The 17,908-nt window shown below is 41.1% G+C and overlaps 1 protein-coding gene across 2 annotated transcripts in view; it reads right to left on the reverse strand.

The window, feature by feature from the left end:
• The window catches only part of Nfatc3 (nuclear factor of activated T cells 3), a 57,991-nt gene that overhangs the window by 10,503 nt on the left and 29,580 nt on the right, over nucleotides 1-17,908 (reverse strand). The window contains exons 6-10 of one of the 2 annotated variants that reach the window (XM_090357395.1): nucleotides 16,728-16,868; nucleotides 14,072-14,127; nucleotides 11,590-11,716; nucleotides 8,693-9,703; nucleotides 2,084-2,187 (exon numbers count right to left, since the gene is read on the reverse strand). In XM_090357395.1, coding sequence (XP_090213521.1) covers nucleotides 2,087-2,187; nucleotides 8,693-9,703; nucleotides 11,590-11,716; nucleotides 14,072-14,127; nucleotides 16,728-16,868 — 1,436 coding nt within the window. In that variant the 3' untranslated portion in view covers nucleotides 2,084-2,086. The remainder of the gene's footprint in view (nucleotides 1-2,083; nucleotides 2,188-8,692; nucleotides 9,704-11,589; nucleotides 11,717-14,071; nucleotides 14,128-16,727; nucleotides 16,869-17,908) is intronic. The other variant, XM_090357394.1, reaches the window with a different exon arrangement.

Below are 17,908 nucleotides of genomic sequence, written 5' to 3' on the forward strand. Positions count from 1 at the left end.
TGCTTTCTTCCTTCTGCCTCTTAAGTACATAAAGGAGTCTCCTCCCTTCCCCCACTAAGGTTTTAATTTAGGGTCCTCACTGCTCACTCACAGCTGACACTCTACTCCTTGAACCATGCCTTCAGCCTAGCTTTCTAGCAGTTATTTTGGAAATGGAGTTTCTCAGACTTTTCTCATCAGACCAGACTCGCTTCAAATTGCAATCTTCTAGGTCTCCGTCCTCTAGTAGCTAGCATTAGAGGTGTAATCAACACTCAGTTTAGGCACTACTTTTTTTTTTTTGTTAGTCGTGGGGCTTGAATTCTGGGCCTGGGTGCTGTTCCTGAGCTCTTCAGCTCAAGGCTACGACGCTACCCCTGGAACCACAGTGCCACTTCCAGCTTCCTGGTGGTTAATTGGAGGTAAGAATCTCAAGGACTTTAGTGCCCTGGAAGGCTCTGAACTGCAATCCTCAGATCTCAGCCTGCATAGCTAGGATTACAGGCATGAGCCACCATGCCTGGCTAGGCACTACTTCTGTTGGCAGTACTAAGGTTTAAACTCACAACCTTGCATTTGCTAAGCAGGCACCCTATTGCCAAAGCACATTTCTAGATAATTACTGTTTTTAAGGGTTTTTTTTTTTTTGGCCAGTCCTGGGGCTTGAACTCAGGGCCTGGGCACTGTCCCTGAGCTTTATGTGTTCAATGATAGCACTCTTACCACTTGAGCTACAGCAACATTTCTGGCCTTTTCTGTGTGCCAGGGCTTCTTGCATATGCTAGACAAGTACTCTACCAGTAGGCCCCACTCCTGGCCCCACTATTTTTATTCCTATCATGGTGTGATAAAAATGATAACAGTATAGGCCTAGATTCTAAGAGGCCAGGGTTTTGATGTATGGTAGCTAATTAGGAGACTCAAAATCCTAAAGATTTGTGCAGTGAACATTCTTTCTAAGGCCTCTCCAAATTTAAACTAATTTTAAAATAAAATTAAAGGAAAGCCGGGCTCGGTGGCTCATGCCTGTAATCCTAGCTACTCAGAAGGCTGAGATCTGAAGATTGCAGTTCAAAGGCAGCCTGGGCACTAAAGAACATGAGCCTCTTATCTCCCATTAATCACTAGAAAATACTGGAAGTAGCACTGTGTCTCAGGGGTAAGGCAGTAGCCTTGAGCTGAAGAGCACAGGGACAGCACCCAGGCCCAGAGTTCAAGCCCCATGACCCACACAAAAAATTTTTTAAAATAAAAAATCTGAAAAAATAAAAATTACAATCTATAATTTCTATCACCTTTTTTCTGGTGGTACTGGGGACTGAATGTGGGGCGTAATGCCTACTAGAAAAGCATTCTGAGCTATACTGTTACACTTTAAAACTTTTTATTTTGATAGAAAGCTTAATAAAGTTGTCTAGGTTGGCCTCAAATTTATGATCCTTCTGTCTCAGTTTCTTGGTAGTTATGACTACAGGTATGTGCCACATACCTAGGTATACATTTTAAATGCTACAAATTGTAAAGAAAGGAACTAATGTGACCACAAGGGACGATTGTATTCCTGGGAGGCATAAGCTCCTTCCTCACTGATACTGGGTTACACTACTACGGCTTCATTTCAAGTAGAGCCCTAGAATTACCAGAGTGCAAATGTGGGTAATATATGATGCAGGCCAAAAATAGTCTGGGTTGCTTCCAAAAATGAGTTTATTTCCTGTTACACTTATACTCCATAGTGCCTCACACCTAAACTTAAAGAATACTTGACCAGAAGTGATAGGCTTGCACATATGATCAGCAACTAAACGTTGGTAACCCAAGTCATCCGCTTTATACATATGGGACCTCTCTCTGCTCTGGTTTAATAAATTAAACATTTGGTTTTCATCCAAATCCACACTAAAATATTAAGTGCAAGTAGGAGAACCTATGTGTGGTTAGACTGAAAAAGCAGAATCTTACAATGTTATCTTTAGATAACAAGTGTATCTATCAAGAAAGTGCCTATGCATACCCCCTCCTCTGTAGCACATGCAAATCCAGCCACTGCATGCAAGTACCAGACTAGGGCACAAAACAATGACATAGTTCAATCAACACTCACCCTCTAGATTCTCCAGAAAGGAGCTGGACATGAGAGCTCACTGTGGTTAGGCCATTTCTCTGCTGAACCTGATGGCTGGTGTTCCAAGTCAGACATAAACTGGTCTGTGTCAAAGAAGACAACATCACTACTGAATGGAACAAACCAGAGGGTGAACTTAATCTATTACAGTGCCCAGCCTGTTTCTTTCTTTTTCTTTCTGTAATCAAGAATAATTTAATTCTCCTTTGATTGTCAATTATTTGTCATAAAATGAGTCCTCACATCTTATTAGATATATAAACATTGGTATCCAGATAGTTTAGGTTTTCAATTAAAAAGGTAACATTACCCAGGTGCTGGTGGCTCATACTTAGAATCCTTATTACTCAGAAGGCTGAGATCTAAGGATGAGAGTTTGAAGTTAGCCCCAGCAAACAAATCTAAGAGACTCTTATTGCCAATTAACCAGCAAAAAGCAAAAAGTGGAGATGTGACTCAAATGGTTTAAGAGAGTCAGTGACAGCAGGAGGTCCTAAGTTCATAGAGAGGAAGAAGGGGAAAAAGAGGGAGTTATAAACTAAAAACATATAATACATGCAAACAAACACACATATACATACATACATACTAATAGTTAAATTATGGGTTTTAGTGGTCTTAGGGATAAATTGAATTTTAAATTAGATTTTATCACACTAGATGTGTCTTTTACAAAGTCTCTTCCTTTGATCTATAAAAAAATAAATTTAGGGGGGCCGGGAGTTTGGCCTAGTGGTAGAGTGCTTGCCTAGCATGCACGAAGACCTGGGTTCAATTCCTTGGTACCCCACATACATAGCAAAAAAAAAAGCCAGAAGTGGTGCTGAGGCTCAAGTGGGGCCTTGAGAAAGCCCCAGGACAGTGCTCAAGCCCTGAGCCCAAGCCCAGGACTGGCGAAAAAAAAAAAATAAAAAAATAAATTTAGGTGGGCGTGGTGGCTCATACCTGTAATCCTAGGTATTCCAGAGGCTGAGATCTGAGGATTACAGTACAAAGTCAGTCCAGGCACTAAAGACTACAGAGACTCTTATCTCCAATTAATCTCTAGAAAACAAGAAGTGGGGCTGTGACTGAAGGGGCAAGACAGAGCTGAAGAGCTCAGAGACAATGCAACAACGCCCGGCACTGGGGTAGGGTGGTAACCTTAAGCTGAAGAGCTCAAAGACAGTGTCCAGGCCCTGAGCTCAAGCCCCAGGACTGGCAAAAAAAAAAAAAAAAAAAAAAAAAAAAAGCCAGGTGCAGTGGCTCTTGCCAGTAATCCTAGCTACTCAGGAGGCTGAGATCCAAGGATTGCAGTTCAAAGCCAGCCCAGGCACTAAAGACCATGAGACTTATCTCCAATTAACCAGTAGAACACCGAAAGTGGCGCTGGGGCTCAAGAAGTAAGGCAGTAGCCTTGAGCTGAAGAGCTCTTGGACAGTGCCCAGGCCCAGAGTTCAAGTCCCACTATCAACAAAATAAATAAATATCTTTGTTCAAACAGTAGAAATAATTCACTTAAAGTTACAACTCATTTGTGTTGTAATACATAGACATACTTTATATAAAAGATCTTTTCAAATGTTTGTTCCTTCTTCATTGGATTTGTAAACTAATTTTTCTTTTCTTTTTTTGTGGGTCATGGGGCTTGGACTCTAGGCCTGGATGCTGTCTCTGAGCTCTTAAGGGTAGGCTATTGTCCTACCCCTTGAGCTACAGCCCCACTTCTCCTTTTCTAGTGATTAGATATAAGAGTCTGAAAGTTTTTAGTGCATGGGATTGCTTAGAAGCTTGATCCTCAGATCTCAGCCTCATGAGTAGCTAGGATTACAGGTGTGAGCCACTGCGCCCAGCTCTGGAAACTAATTTTTCTTATGGTATATTCCATAATAGTAGTGTCTAAGGCCCTGGATCCCCTGCAAAGGCTACAATATAAAGCCTATATACAGGCATGTCTGGGTTTTTACACCTTTAGAATTACTATAAATATGTTCAGGTCTACATAGTATTTATATGCATTCTCAAATAGGGCCCAGTGTCCAGTTATACATGCAAGTTCTGTATTATTATTTTCTCATATTTTTGTGCATATAGATTAACATTTGATTCATTACATACTCCCCACCCCCCTGACTATGCATGACTTTCTTTTACTCATTTAAATATAAAACTACATGAAATATACACAGGTGAAACCACTATCCAACAAACCCACAAAAACACTGACATAGTTACTCTCTGCTTTTCCTACATATCAGTCTCCTGATTTCCTTGGTAAGTAACAATATGGTTCTGGTGATTATTATTTCTTTGTTTGAAAAATGTATGTACTACACTAGGGATTTATCTCTTAGGGACAGAGTGCTTGACCAGCAAGTGTGAGACCTTGAGTCCAAACTGTAATACTACAGTAAACAAAACCAAACACCTATGAAGCTGGGTATGGTGGCAGACACCTGTTATCTTAGCACTTGGGAGGTCTGTAAATGGAGATCAAACAGAGCTACAAAGCAAGACCCTTGTCTCAACAAAGAGAAAAAAAAAGTATCCATTTAAAAGGAGGATCATCTGCTTGTCATTTATATACTAAACTTGATCAAGATCATGTCTGGAGTTCTTGTTCTCTGTCAAGTTAGCAAATGCCCTACATTCAGGATCAGCATGTTGCTGCAGAGCCTGTAGTGTCAGTTTTCACCACAGCAGCAGGTCGAGCTAAATTTAACATGCATCTTCTCTGATGAAGTTGCAGCTGTGGTTTCTCTTAGTTTGTGAACAAAGGAAGACAAGTGGGAAGTAAGGGAAAACTGTAAGGTAAAGTTGTAACAGGATTCAGTTAACCAAGTCAAATATAACAGCCTTGTGTTTAAAGGCCTAAAATGCCTAGTTTTTTTGTTTGTTTTGGTGGGTCATGGGGCTTGAACTTGACCTGGGTGCTGTCCCTGAGCTCCTCAGCTCAAGGCTAGTGCTCTGCCACTTTGAGCCACAATACCACTTCTGGCTTTCCGGAGGTACATTAGAGCTAAGAGTCTCATAAACTTTCCTGCCTAGGCTGACTTTGAACCATGATCTTTAAATCTCAGCCTCCTAAGTAGCCAGGATTACAGGCATGAGCCACCAGCTCCCAGCTTGCTCTCACATTCTTGCTCAGCACATTCTCCCAACTTAACCGCTTCAGTAGCTTGGCATATGCTACTGTACCTTGCTGACTGTCAAGCTTCTTTTTTTTTTCTTTTGTGAGTCATGGGGCTTGAACTCGGCCTGGTCACTGTCCCTGAGCTCTTTAGCTCAAGGCTACCACCCTACCCCTGGGCCTGGGCATTGTCCCTGAGGTCTTCAGCTCAAGGCTACCACCCTACCCTTGAGCCAAGCCCCACTTCCCATTTTCTAGAGGATAACTGGAGATAAGAGTCTCAGGTTTTTTTGTGCCCAGGTTGGCTTTGAACCTTGATCCTCAGATCTTAGCCTCCTGAGTAGCTAGGATTACAGGCTGAGCCACCTCATCTAGCTAAAATGCCTAGTTTTATAATACTGTAATGTCAATTAAGATGTTTAGAACCCAGCTGGGCACTGGTGTCTAATGCCTATAATCCTAGCTACTTAGGAGGCTGAGATATAAGGATTACAGTTTCAAGTCAGGCTGGTAAGATAGTCGGTGGCACTCTTATCTCTTAATTAACTTATAAAAAGTGGGAAATGGAGGGCCGGGAGTTTGGCCTAGTGGTTAAAGTGCTTGCCTAGCATGTGCGAAGACCCGGGTTCGATTCCTTGGTACCACATACATACAAAAAAGCCAGAAGTGGTGCTGAGGCTCAAGTGGTAGAGCTCTAGCCTTGAGAAAGTCCAAGGACAGTGCTCAGGCCCATGCTCAGGCCCAGGACTGGCAAAAAAAAAAAAAAAAAAAAAGTGGGAAATGGAGCTATGGCTAGAGTGGTAGAGCACTAGCCTTGAGCAAAAACAACAACAACAACAAAAAAAAAACTCAGGGACAATGCCCAGGCCCTTAGTTCAAGCCCCAATTTCAATCTCTCCCTCTCTCTCTTTCTCCCTCCCTCCCCTCCCTGTTGTTTTTTTTTTGTGTGTTTTGTTCAAGACTATGATTCTGAACTCAGTACTTGACACTTTATTCTTTTTGTTGTTGTTGGTTGTAGGGCTTGGACTCTGGGCCTGGGTGCTGTTCCTGAGCTCTTCAGCTCAAGGCTACTGCCCTACTGAGGGCCTGGGTGTTGTCCCCAAGCTCTTCAGCTCAAGGCTACTTCCAGTTTTCCAGTGGTAAATTGGAGGTAAGAGTCTTAAGGGTTTTAGTGCCTGTGCTGGCTTTGAACTGAGATCCTCAGATCTCAGCCTTCTGAGCAGCTAGGATTACAGGCATGAGCCACCACACCCAGCTGACACTTTAGTTCTTTAACTGGTGCTCTAATAATAAGCCATGCCTCCAAACCCTCTAGCTGTTAAAAAAAATCAACTATTTGTTATTGTATGTTATTTGGTCCAAAAACTGGGGTACACATTCCATACTATAAAGGTTAAAGGAGCTGGGCGCAGTGGCTCAAGCCTGTAATTCCAGCTACGGGAGGAGCCTGAGATCAAGGTTCAAAGCTAGCCCTGGCACCAAAGGACATGGAACTCTTATCAAATTATCCTCTAGAAAATGGGAGTGGGGCTTGGATCAAGGGTAGGGTATTAGCTTTGAACTGAAGAGCTCAGAGACACTGCCCAGGCCTAGGGGTAGAGCGCTAGCCTTGAGCTAAAGAAGTCAGGGACAGTGCTCAGATCGAGTTCAAGCCCCATGACCCCCCCCCCCGCCCTCGTCCCCTCCAAAAAAGTAAGAAAAGTTAAAGGAAATTACAAATTACAACTCCAGGCACACAGATTGTAGTATGTGAGTAGTAACTCACTGATAATTTGGTGCTGCAGAACACTTCAAGAGGATTTTGAATCTGAGGTCAATCTGGGCTACAAGTTCCAGGCCAGCACGTACTACTGCCTCAAAATAATAACAAATGCCCATGCATTTTAAGTGATATACTGACAATGATACTTAATACCAGCTATGTATAAATAATAGAAGATACTTGCTAACAGATCCTTTAAGTATTCTTAGATATAGCTATGAGCATAGTTCATACACATGTATTCCTAAACATTTCCATATTCTAGGAATTTAAAAAACAAAAAAATTTCTGTAGTTAAGAGGCTGAGGTAGAAGGATTTCAAGTTCAAGGGCAGCTTTGACTACATAGGGAGACCCTGTCTCTAAAACACACAGTGAGGATCTCCTTTAACACAGAGCATTGACTATCTGTTACTGAGCAGCAGCTGTAGTTGTAGAAGCAAACAATTATTAAAAAGTTAATTCAGCTAGGCTCACCTTGGTGAGCCACCATGCCCGGCTTCTTCTTTTTTCTTCCTTTCCTTTCCTCTTTCCTTTCCCCTTTCTTCTTCTTTTTTCTTCCTTTCCCTTTCCCCTTCCCTTCCCTTCCCTTTATTTTTTGGTGGGTCATGGAGCCTGACCTCTGCCTAGGCACTGTCCTGGAGCTTGACCTCTGCCTGGGCACTATCCTGGAGCTCCACAGCTCAAGGCTATCACCTTCCCCTCGAGTCAAACCCCACTTCCCATTTTCTAGGGGTTAATTGGAGATGAGTCTCAGGTCCTTTTGTGCTAGTGCTGGCTTTTAATCTTGATCCTCAGGTCTCAGCTTCCTGAGTAGCTAGGATTTACAGGGGTGAGCCACCATGCTGCTTTTCTTGTTCCTTGTACTTTTTTTTGGGGGGGGGGGAAGGTGGTTGGTAGTAGGGCTGGAACTCTGGGCCTGGGTACTGTCCTGAGCTCTTCAGCTCAAGGCTGATGCCCTACCACTTATGCCACAGTGCTACTTCCTGTTTTCTGATGGTTAATTGGAGATAAGAGTCTCACAGGCTTTAGTGTTCAGGCTGGCTCTGAACTGCAATCCTCACATCTCAACCTCCTGAGTAGCTAGGATTACCGGCGTGACCCACTGAGCCCAGCCTTTTTAAAAATTCTTGAGTAATGGCTGTAGTAACAGTAATAACAGTTCATCATCTGTGCCTGAGTAGATAAGCCAGCAGAGTCAGAGTGAAGCAAGTTATTTACTTGTGTGTCTCAGTTCTTGGGCTGGAAATGTGGCCTATTGGTAGAGTGCTTGCCTAGCATGCATGAAGACCTGGGTTTGATTCCTCAGTACCACAGACACAGAAAAAGCTGGAAGTGGTTGCTGTGGCTCAACTGGTAGAGTGCTAGCCTCGAGCAAAAGAAGCTCAAGGACAGTGCCCAGGTCCTGAGTTCAAGTCCTAAGACTGGCCAAAAAAAAAAAAATACAATCCTGGTATTCTAGGATTTAGCTCAGTAAGCTCAGTACTTTCCAAATGGATGACATTCAGCAATGTTTTCTGAATTAATGCTCCTGAACTCATTCTTCAGACATTTGTTCAAAACAAAGAAATACTACATTCTGTAGTATAGTGGTAAAATAGACTTTAAACCACAGGTTCTCCGTGCTCAAAATTGTATATTCATTTATTTCTAATATTTATTAAGAATCTCAACTATACACCAATAAGTAATTTATAGAACAGGTAGGTGGAGCTTACCATCATCTAAAGTGATGTCCTGTAGACCAATGGTTGCAAAATTAGGTTCACGATCTTCAGGTTCAGGTTTAATGCTCACAGTTGCCCCATCAGGTGGAAACGATGCTGGGTCACACAAACTGTGACATATTAAGGATGAAGGTGCAGAAAGACCTCCTTGGCCTGTATTTTGTGCTTGAGTTGAGTGCTGTCCAGAATGAATTCTGGCGGCTGGAGATGGCGATGAGGCAGTTCCTGAGCTGGGAGATTGGTAAGGCATAGTCTGCAGCTGAGGGGATGGTGGACTAGAAAGTGATGAACTAGCTAGGGGACAAGAGGCTGCTGGGGAAGCTGTTGTAGCAGACCCTGAATGTGAAGGACCATATGTAATAGGCTGCAACTGAGGGGAAGGCTGACCTGTGACCTGATCTGCTACTGGAGAAGAAAGAGATCTTTGTCCTGCTCCTGTACTTGAACAATGGTATTCCACTGACTGAAGATGAGGTGAGGTTTGCACAGAATGAGGTGTATGTGCTAAGAGATGTCCTGTTGAGCTTGAATTTGAAGAAAGAAATGGTATGGGTGACAGTGGTTGACAGCCAAGACTTACTAAGCTAGAAATAGTTGCATCCTGCTGAAACAAAACTGGATCAAATTCTTGATTGGAGGCAGCATTAATGGGAAGACATGTTGGTCCATTATACACATTAGTTTGCATAGGCTGGTAGGAAGACCTCACAGGAGATGTTGGTGTAACTTGAAAAGGCTGGTGCACAACTGAAGAAGGTATCATATGCTGTTCTTTACCTGTACCTTCATCCCTACACCGCAACTGTGGTAGATGGGATGAGGTTACCATGGACGCATATGACTGCTGGATGGGACAAACCAAGCTTCTCTGTGGTGACAGTACACTGTCATGTGGGTGCCCTGTATCTGAAGAAGGCCTTTGGGTCTGGGTAGGATGAGGCACAGGCAAAGATGGAACTGAAGTTAAATCTATTTCTTCTCTGTGTTCTTGCTTCATCATAACTGAGAAGAAAGTAATTATAACAAGTGGTATTATGTACTACATAAAATATTTATGACAAGCCTTTATTATAGGCTATACAACTGTAGTTATATATCCAAACCAGGGGGTGGCATAATTAAATCTCATCAGGGAACAAAGTAAATATAAATTTTGTGTTTGTGTGGATAATACGCACACATATAAACAATTCTGCAAATAGATATGTGTGTCTATATATTATAGATTATGTATTACATATATCTATTTGCAAAGATACATAAACTAGCAAGTGATAGGGTTGCTGCTAGGAAGAGAAATGAGGTGATGAGAGGATAATTAGAAAAATTTACAGAAACTTCATTAGAAATAAATCTAATCAGGTAAGGCAGGACTGACAAAAAAGTAAAATATTATTATAAAAATTTAGCCAGAGCCGGGTGCTGGTGGCTGGCTCATGCTTATAATCCTAGCTACTCAGGAGGCTGTATCATGAGGCTTGAACACAGGGACTGGGCAATGTTCTTAAGCTTTCTCAAGGCTTGCTCGCTATCACTTAAGCCATAGGACTATTTCTGTCTGTTTCTGTGTATGTATAGCACCAAGGAATCGAACCCGTGGTTTTGTGCATGTTAGCAATCTGCCACTAAGCCCCACTCCCAGCACCCTATTTGGTACTTCATTGGGGATAACAGTTTCACTGACTATTGCCCAGGATGGCTTTGAACCAAGATCCTCAGATCTCAGCCTCCAAAGTGGCTGGATTTAAAATTTAATAGAGCTAACATGACAACATACTTCTAAAGTGATTTCATTGTAATTGTTTCCCAAAATCCACATGATACTTTGGTGCAAAGTGAAAAACTTATCCTAAAAGTTATATGGAGCTTGGTACCAGTGACTCCCACCTGTAATCCTAACTTCTCAGGAGGCTGAGATGTGAGGATCAAGGTTCAAAGCTTTCCAGCAGGCAGAAATCCTTTTTTGTTGTTCTTATTGCTGGTTGTGGGGCTTGCCCTCAGGGTTTAGGCACTGTCCTTGAGCTTTTGTGCTCAAGGCTAGTTCTCTATTTATTAATTGTGCTCAAGTTCTCTATTTATTAAAGAATTTATTAACATTGATTTTTATATCATATTTCAAATGACATATTTAACAAGAATTCAAGAAGGGAATCTCTACATATAATCACTGGCACTTAGATTTCAGAACATAATTAAAATTAGGCTGAGGGTTTGTTTCTATAGAGTCATAAGTTTTTTTTTTTTTTTTTTTTGCCAGTCCTGGGCTTGAACGCAGGGCTTGAGCACTGTCCTTGGACCTTCTCAAGGCTAGCACTCTACCAACTGAGCCGCAGCTTCACTTCTGATTTTTTGCTATCCAACTGGAGATGAGAGTCCCATGGATTTTCCTGACTTTGCTGGCTTTAAACCAGGATACTCAAATCTCAGCTTTCTGAATAGCTAAAATTACAGGCATGAGCCGCTGGCAGCCAGTGCTGGTAAATTCTGATACCTTCTGAGAAAGACTTCTTATAACAAACCACTACAAATTAGTCATTGATAGCTGTTCTAATGTTTATATAGTCAAAACACCAACATATCCTTAATCGGTTTACCTTAAACATTCTAAGATTGAGTAACTTTTTCTTTTTTTTTTTGTCTAGTCTTGGGCCTTGACTCAGAGCCTCTGCATTGTTCCGGAGCTTCTTTTGCTCAAGGCTAACATTCTACTTGATCCACAGGTGCCACTTCCAGATTTCTCTGCTTCTCTGGGTACTAAGGAATCGAACTCAAGGCTTCATGTACTCTAGGCAAGCACTCTATCAGTAGGCCACATTCCCAGACCATCCCTGAGTAACTTTGTCTACATTATGAAAGAAAATTCTACAGTAAACTATTACAGCTCATACCTGGTGTATAAGTAAAACGTTGAGACTGGCTTTTTTTCCTCTTGCCATTACAAAGATAAAAGTGCACCTGCACTGCAGTGGTGATTGCAGGGTTATGATAGGGAGGAACTTCAAGGACAATGTGAGCCTAAAAGAGCAAGGGAAGTAAGATTGTGTTACACTCAAAACTAAAATGAAATGCACCTGCATAAACTTGAGGCAACATATTCATTTTAACTACATGGCTCTCCTATCACAGAAAATTATGCACATCAACTGGTCACATAAATCATCTAGAGATTTAGTACATGGATAGTTCATTCTTTTTTGTGCTTTAACTCAGGGCCTTGTGCTACCAAATGACTCACACCTTCACTTCTAGAGAGCTCATTCTTGCCAGAAATAGATCTTTTATTAATGGAGAAGCTGGGGTGCATGCGTGCATGTATGCATACATGCATGTATGTGTGCACACACCAGTCCTGGGGCTTTAACTTTGTTTTGTTCAAGGCTAGTACTCTACCACTGAATCACACTTCTACTTCTGACTTTTTGTAGAATTATTAGAAATAAGAGCTTATGGACTTTCCTTCCTAGGTTGGTTTCAAAACTTGATCTTCAGATCTCAGCCTCCTGAATAGCTAGAATTACAGATATGAGCCACTGGTGTTTGGGTTTTTACCCATTCAATTGAGTTTTCAGTTGTAGTAGGAATAGTCTTATCACATGCTATGCAGTGAAATAGTTTCCAATGCATATAATAGTAGATATTATAGATTACTATATTTTAATAGGAAGTTCACTTTTGATTTTCAAATTATGTTTAATATTTCTCAAGCTGCATAATTCCTTTTGAATTTTATAATCAAAATGTTCTAAGTCAGGCTCATGCCTGTAAATCCTAGCTACTCAGGAGGTCAAGATCTGAGGATCTCAGTTCAAAACCAGCCCGGGCATGAAAGTCTATGACACTTATCACCAGAAAACCAGAAGTGGCATTATGGCTCAAGTGGCAAAGCACTAGCCTTGAGCTAAAGAGCTCACAGATAGTGCCCAGGCCCAGATTTCAAGCATCATGACAGCCTCCCCAAAAAAGTTCTATAAACTGACAGTATATAAAATCTGGGTCCAAGCTAGGTGCCAGTGGCTCATGCCTATAATCCTAGCTACTCCGGAGACTCAGATCTGAGAACTGGGGTTCAAAGCCAGCCTGGGAAGAAAAGTTCCTGGGAGATGCTTATCTCCAATTAACCACTCAACAATCAGAAGTGGTGCTATGGCTCAAAGTAGGAGAGCATTAGCCTTGAGTAAAAGCGCTCAGGGACACTGCCCAGGCACTCAGGCCCTGAGTTCAAGCTCCACAACTCACACACACAAATCTTATCCATATAAAAAATACACAAGTAGCATAAAATATTTGACCCAAATCGAAGGCAATCCTCAGCTGGGTGCCACACTACTCAGGAGACTGAGATCTGAAGTTTGTGATTTGAAGTAAGCTTAGGCAGGAAAATGTATGAAACTCACATCTCCCATTAGCACCACATACTACAACAAGCCAGAAGTGAAGCTAAGACTCAAGTGATAAGAGTTCCAATTCTGAATTCAAACCTCAGTAGTGGCACACACACACAAAAAGTATTTCTCAATCTAACTGACCCAAATCACTGGGAAGCAGACACAGTATTTCCTATCCCAGAGAAAATTCCACTTTCAATGCAACTAGGATGAAGGACAATGTAACAGGATAAGGAACAGCTTGAGCACTGAATCTAAAAGTCCCAATAGCCATGAATTGGCTCATGCTCATTATGGCTCATCTCATAATTCTAGCTACTCAGAAGGCCGAGATCTGAGATCACAGTTCAAAGCCAGCCTGGACAAGAAAGTCCAAGAGACTCCTTATCTCCACTAAACTACTTAGAAAAAGCTATAAATGGTACTGTGGCTCAAGTGGTAGAGGATTATGAGCCCTAAGCAAAAGAAGCTCAGGGACAGTGCCTAAGCCCTGAGGTCAAGCTCATACACACAAAAATGAACCTGTGAAGTTAGGAACAGTATATTAAATCACAAATCCTTAAGGGCTTATACCAGAACATATATTCTTTATTTTAAAAAATTTATTAGTTGAATTCAATAAAATAAATGATAATTTTGATTAGACTTCCCATTATAATCTTTCTAACTCTCATTTATTATATTCAAAAAAGAGAGGACACCAATTTTTTTTAAGTTTTAAGTTTAATACTAGAAAGTTATTGCAGTGCCAAACTTGAAAAACTTCTAATTCACTTTTGTATTATTAAATATGGTCATTACTCTATAAAGCAGCATTACTCAATTTTCACCATTAAGTCTCTAAAGTATATCTTAATAATTAAGGTAAATTTCTGGGCTGGAGGCATGGCTCAAAAGATAGCATCATTTCTACCAAGTGCAAGGCCCTGAATTCAAACCTAAGTAATACACACAAACATATAGACATATAAAATAAATTTCTTACCCCGTGACACTTTTCCCTGATTATTTTTCCTTCAACTTCCCATTGAGGTCGTCCATCTAGTTAAAGAAATAATTTGCAATTAAAAGCAATTCAATTTGATCCATGAACCAGTGGCTCATGCCTGTAATCCTAGCTATTTAGGAGGCTGAGATCTGAAGATCACAGCTTAAAAGCAGCACAGGCAGGAAGTCCTTGAGGCTTTTATCTCCAATTTACCATCAGAAAACGGGCACTTTGAATCTAAGAGTTACACCATTAGCCTTGAGCAAAATAACTCAGGAACAGTGCCCAGACCCAAAACCACCAACAAAAAAATCATGTCAAAAAGCATACCAAGGAGCCGGGAGTTTGGCCTAGTGGTAGAGTGCTTGCCTAGCATGCACAAAGACCCGGGTATGATTCCTCAGTACCATATACATAGCAAAAAGCCAGAAGTGGTGCTGTGGTTCAAGTGGTAGAGCTCTAGCCGTGAGAAAATCCAGGAACAGTGCTCAGGTCCTGAGCCCAAGCCCAGAACTGGCAAAAAAAAAAAAAGCATACCAAGTCATATCTGTAATCCTAGCTACTCAGGAGGCTGGGATCTGAAGATTATGGTTCAAAGCCAGCCCAAGCACTAACGTCTATGAGACTCATCTCCAATTATCCACCAGAAAAACAGAAGAAGTTCTGTAGCTCAAAGGGGTAGGGTGGTAGGCTTGAGCTGAAAAGCTCAGGGACAACACTCAGGCCCAGAGTTCAAGTCCCACAACACACACACAAAAGCATACAAAGTCTAATCCATATAGTAATTACAAATGTACTGTCAAAGAGAATTTTTTTCTTAGCAATCTCCATATGAAAAGAAAGTATAGTAGTAAAGATAAGAGAGAAAGATGTTAAGCTTCCTAGTTTAGGAGGAACCACAGAATTTACTACACTATCTACTTAAAGTGGTATATGAAAGCAATCCCTACAGGTGGAGGTCCAACTTTGATGTGCACCTCACTTAACAAATGGGAAAGCCATTCCCTTAGCAGTAACCCATTCCATCTCTGGAAAATAATTGCTGTTTGATCACATGTTCAAGAAAGAGTGAAAGTATCTATCACAAACAAGTTGGGATATGCTGGGTGCCAATCCTAACTACTAAGGAGGCTAAAATCTCCTGAGAAGTCCAGAGCAAGACTAGACAACTAAGTCAAGTTTTTTTTTGTTGTTTTTTTTTTGGCCAGTCATGGGGCTAGAACTCAGGGCATAGCACTGTCCTTGGGCTTTCTTAAGTCTAGGGCTCTGCCACTTGAGCCATAGCACCAATTTCAGCCTTTTCTATGTATGTGGTACTGAGGAATTGGACCCAGGGCTTCGTGCAAGCACTCTACCACTAGGCCAAGCTCCTGGCCTCATCCATAAGACTTTTTTAATTTCTTATCAGCCAGCAAAAAGGTAGAACTAGAAGTATGATCAAGTGGTAGAGTACCAGTCATGAGGGAAAAGCTGAAAGAAAGCTTTAGGTCCATAATGCAAGCTTCAGTGCTGGCACACACACATACAAAATCTTAAATTGAGCAGTAGGTGTATTTGTTTGTTATTATTGTATAAATAAAATAAAATGTATATATATATATTTATTTTTTTAAACAGAAGAATAATTGATGAAACTTTTTTTTCTGGCCAATCCTGGGGCTTGAACTCAGGGCCTGAGCACTGTCCCTGAGCAATTCAGCTCAAAGCTAGTGCTCTAACACTTGAGCCACAGCACCACTTCTGGCTTTTTCTGTGTATGGGGTACTGAGGAATCAAACCCAGGGCTTCATGCATGCGAGGCAAGCACTCTACCACTAGGCACACTACAGGCCCTGATAAAACTTTTTTTTTTCTTTTTTTGGCAGGCGTGGAGCTTGAACTCTGGGCTTGGTGCTGTCCCTGAGCTCTTTCTTCAGCTCAAGGCTACCACCCTACCCTGGAGCCACAGAGCCACTTCTGGTTTTCTGGTAGTTAATTGGAAATAAGTCTTACTGACTTCAGTGCCTGGGCTGGCTTTGAACTGAGATTCTCAGATCTCAGCCTCCTGAGTAGCTAGGGTTTATAGGCATGAGCCACCAGGCCCGGCAGTATTTTATTTTATTTTATTTACTTATTTTTTGCTTGAGCTCAGCGCCTGAGCACTGTCCTTGGACTTTCTCAAGGCTAGAGCTCTACCACTTGAGTATCAGCACCATTTCTGGCTTTTTTCTATGTATGTGGTACTGAGGAATCGAACCCAGGTCTTCGTGCATGCTAGGCAAGCACTCTACCACTAGGCCAAACTCCCAGCCCAGTATTTTATTTTTTTAATAGATGAATAATATTCTTTCTATGGATAGACCATGTTCTATCAGTTGGCAAATATTTGTGGTATATACATTTTAGGGTTATTAGGAATAATGCTGCCAGAAAAATTTGTATCTAAACTTTTATATGAACATGCTTAAACATAAGAAAATGTTTTTTGAAACATTCTAAAGAGAATTTAATATTTATGAAAAACTAAGTAACTAGGTTGAAATAAAAATCTAGTGTATAAATAATGCATGAGACTTTAGGAAAACCACTTGTGATTAATATCACTGAAATACTTAAATAATTTATTTCATTCTTTTGTCATTTACACTGTAGTCAATCAACACATATTATTTACCTTGTCCTTTTTCAAGAAAAATGATTTTGGACTCCGGAAGAAAATTACATCCAGTCACAATCATTTCATGGCCACCATTTACAGAACAACTGTTGATACTGTACTTCTCAATATGGGGAAGTTCTTGGGCAGATCGCTGAGCTGGTTTTTTAAAAAAAATTTTTTTAACAGTTTAGAAAAACAAAATATTAGTTTAAAATGTGTTTTATACATGAGAATGTCAAGCTAAAAGCAATTAAAAATACATGTAAAATGTGTTTGTTAATTCAGGTGCCTTTTTTGTTTTTGGCAGAGGGGCAGTCTGGGGCTTGAACTCAGGACCTGGGTGCTATCTCTGAGCTTCTTTTGCTCAAGGCTAGCGTTCTACTTTCAGTTTCTGGGTGTGTAATTGAAGATAAGTCTCAAGGACTTTCTTGCTAGGGCTGGCTTCAAACCATGATCCTCAAATGACAGCCTCTTGAGTTGCTAGGATTACATGTATAAGCCACTGGTAAATGGCCATTCACTCATTGAAAATTCAAAAGAACAGTAACAATTTCTTATCAATAAACAATGTGGCACTTGGGCTATATCTCAAGTAGATATCAATTGTAAGATGCTTGAGGTCAAACCACAGTACTATAAACAAACAAACAAACAAATAAAATCAACCACTAGAAAACCAGAAGTAGTGCTGTGGCTCAAGGGAAGAGGTGAAGAGCCCAGAGCCAGTGTTCAAGCCCCACAACCAACCAAAGAAACAAAAAAACAGTCTGGGCACTATCTTATCTCCAATCAACCACCAGAAAACTGGAAGTGGCACAGTGGCTCAAGTGGTAGAGCAGTAGCCTTGAGCTGAAGAGCTCAGGGACAATGCCCAGGCCAGAACCCAGAGTTCAAGTCCCACAACAGACCAAAAAAAAAAAAATTAAATCATAATAAAAATTTAAAATAAATTAAAAGAGAAACCTGGGAATGTGACACAGTGGTAAAGTTCTTGCCTTACATGCATGAGATCCGGGGTTTAATTACATAGTACCACATAAAAATAAATAAATAAAATTTAAATAAAAAGAGTACGTGGGTTATCACTGCAATATATGGTTCCATTTTCTTTCTTTTTCTTTTCTTTTGGCCAGTCCTAGGCCTTGAACTCAGGGCCAAGGCACTGCCCTGGAGCCTCTTTTGCTCAAGGCTAGTAC

Source organism: Megascapheus bottae, chromosome 24 (assembly GCF_031878675.1).
Source record: "Megascapheus bottae isolate mThoBot1 chromosome 24, mThoBot2.hap1, whole genome shotgun sequence".
Classification (NCBI taxonomy): domain Eukaryota; kingdom Metazoa; phylum Chordata; class Mammalia; order Rodentia; family Geomyidae; genus Megascapheus; species Megascapheus bottae.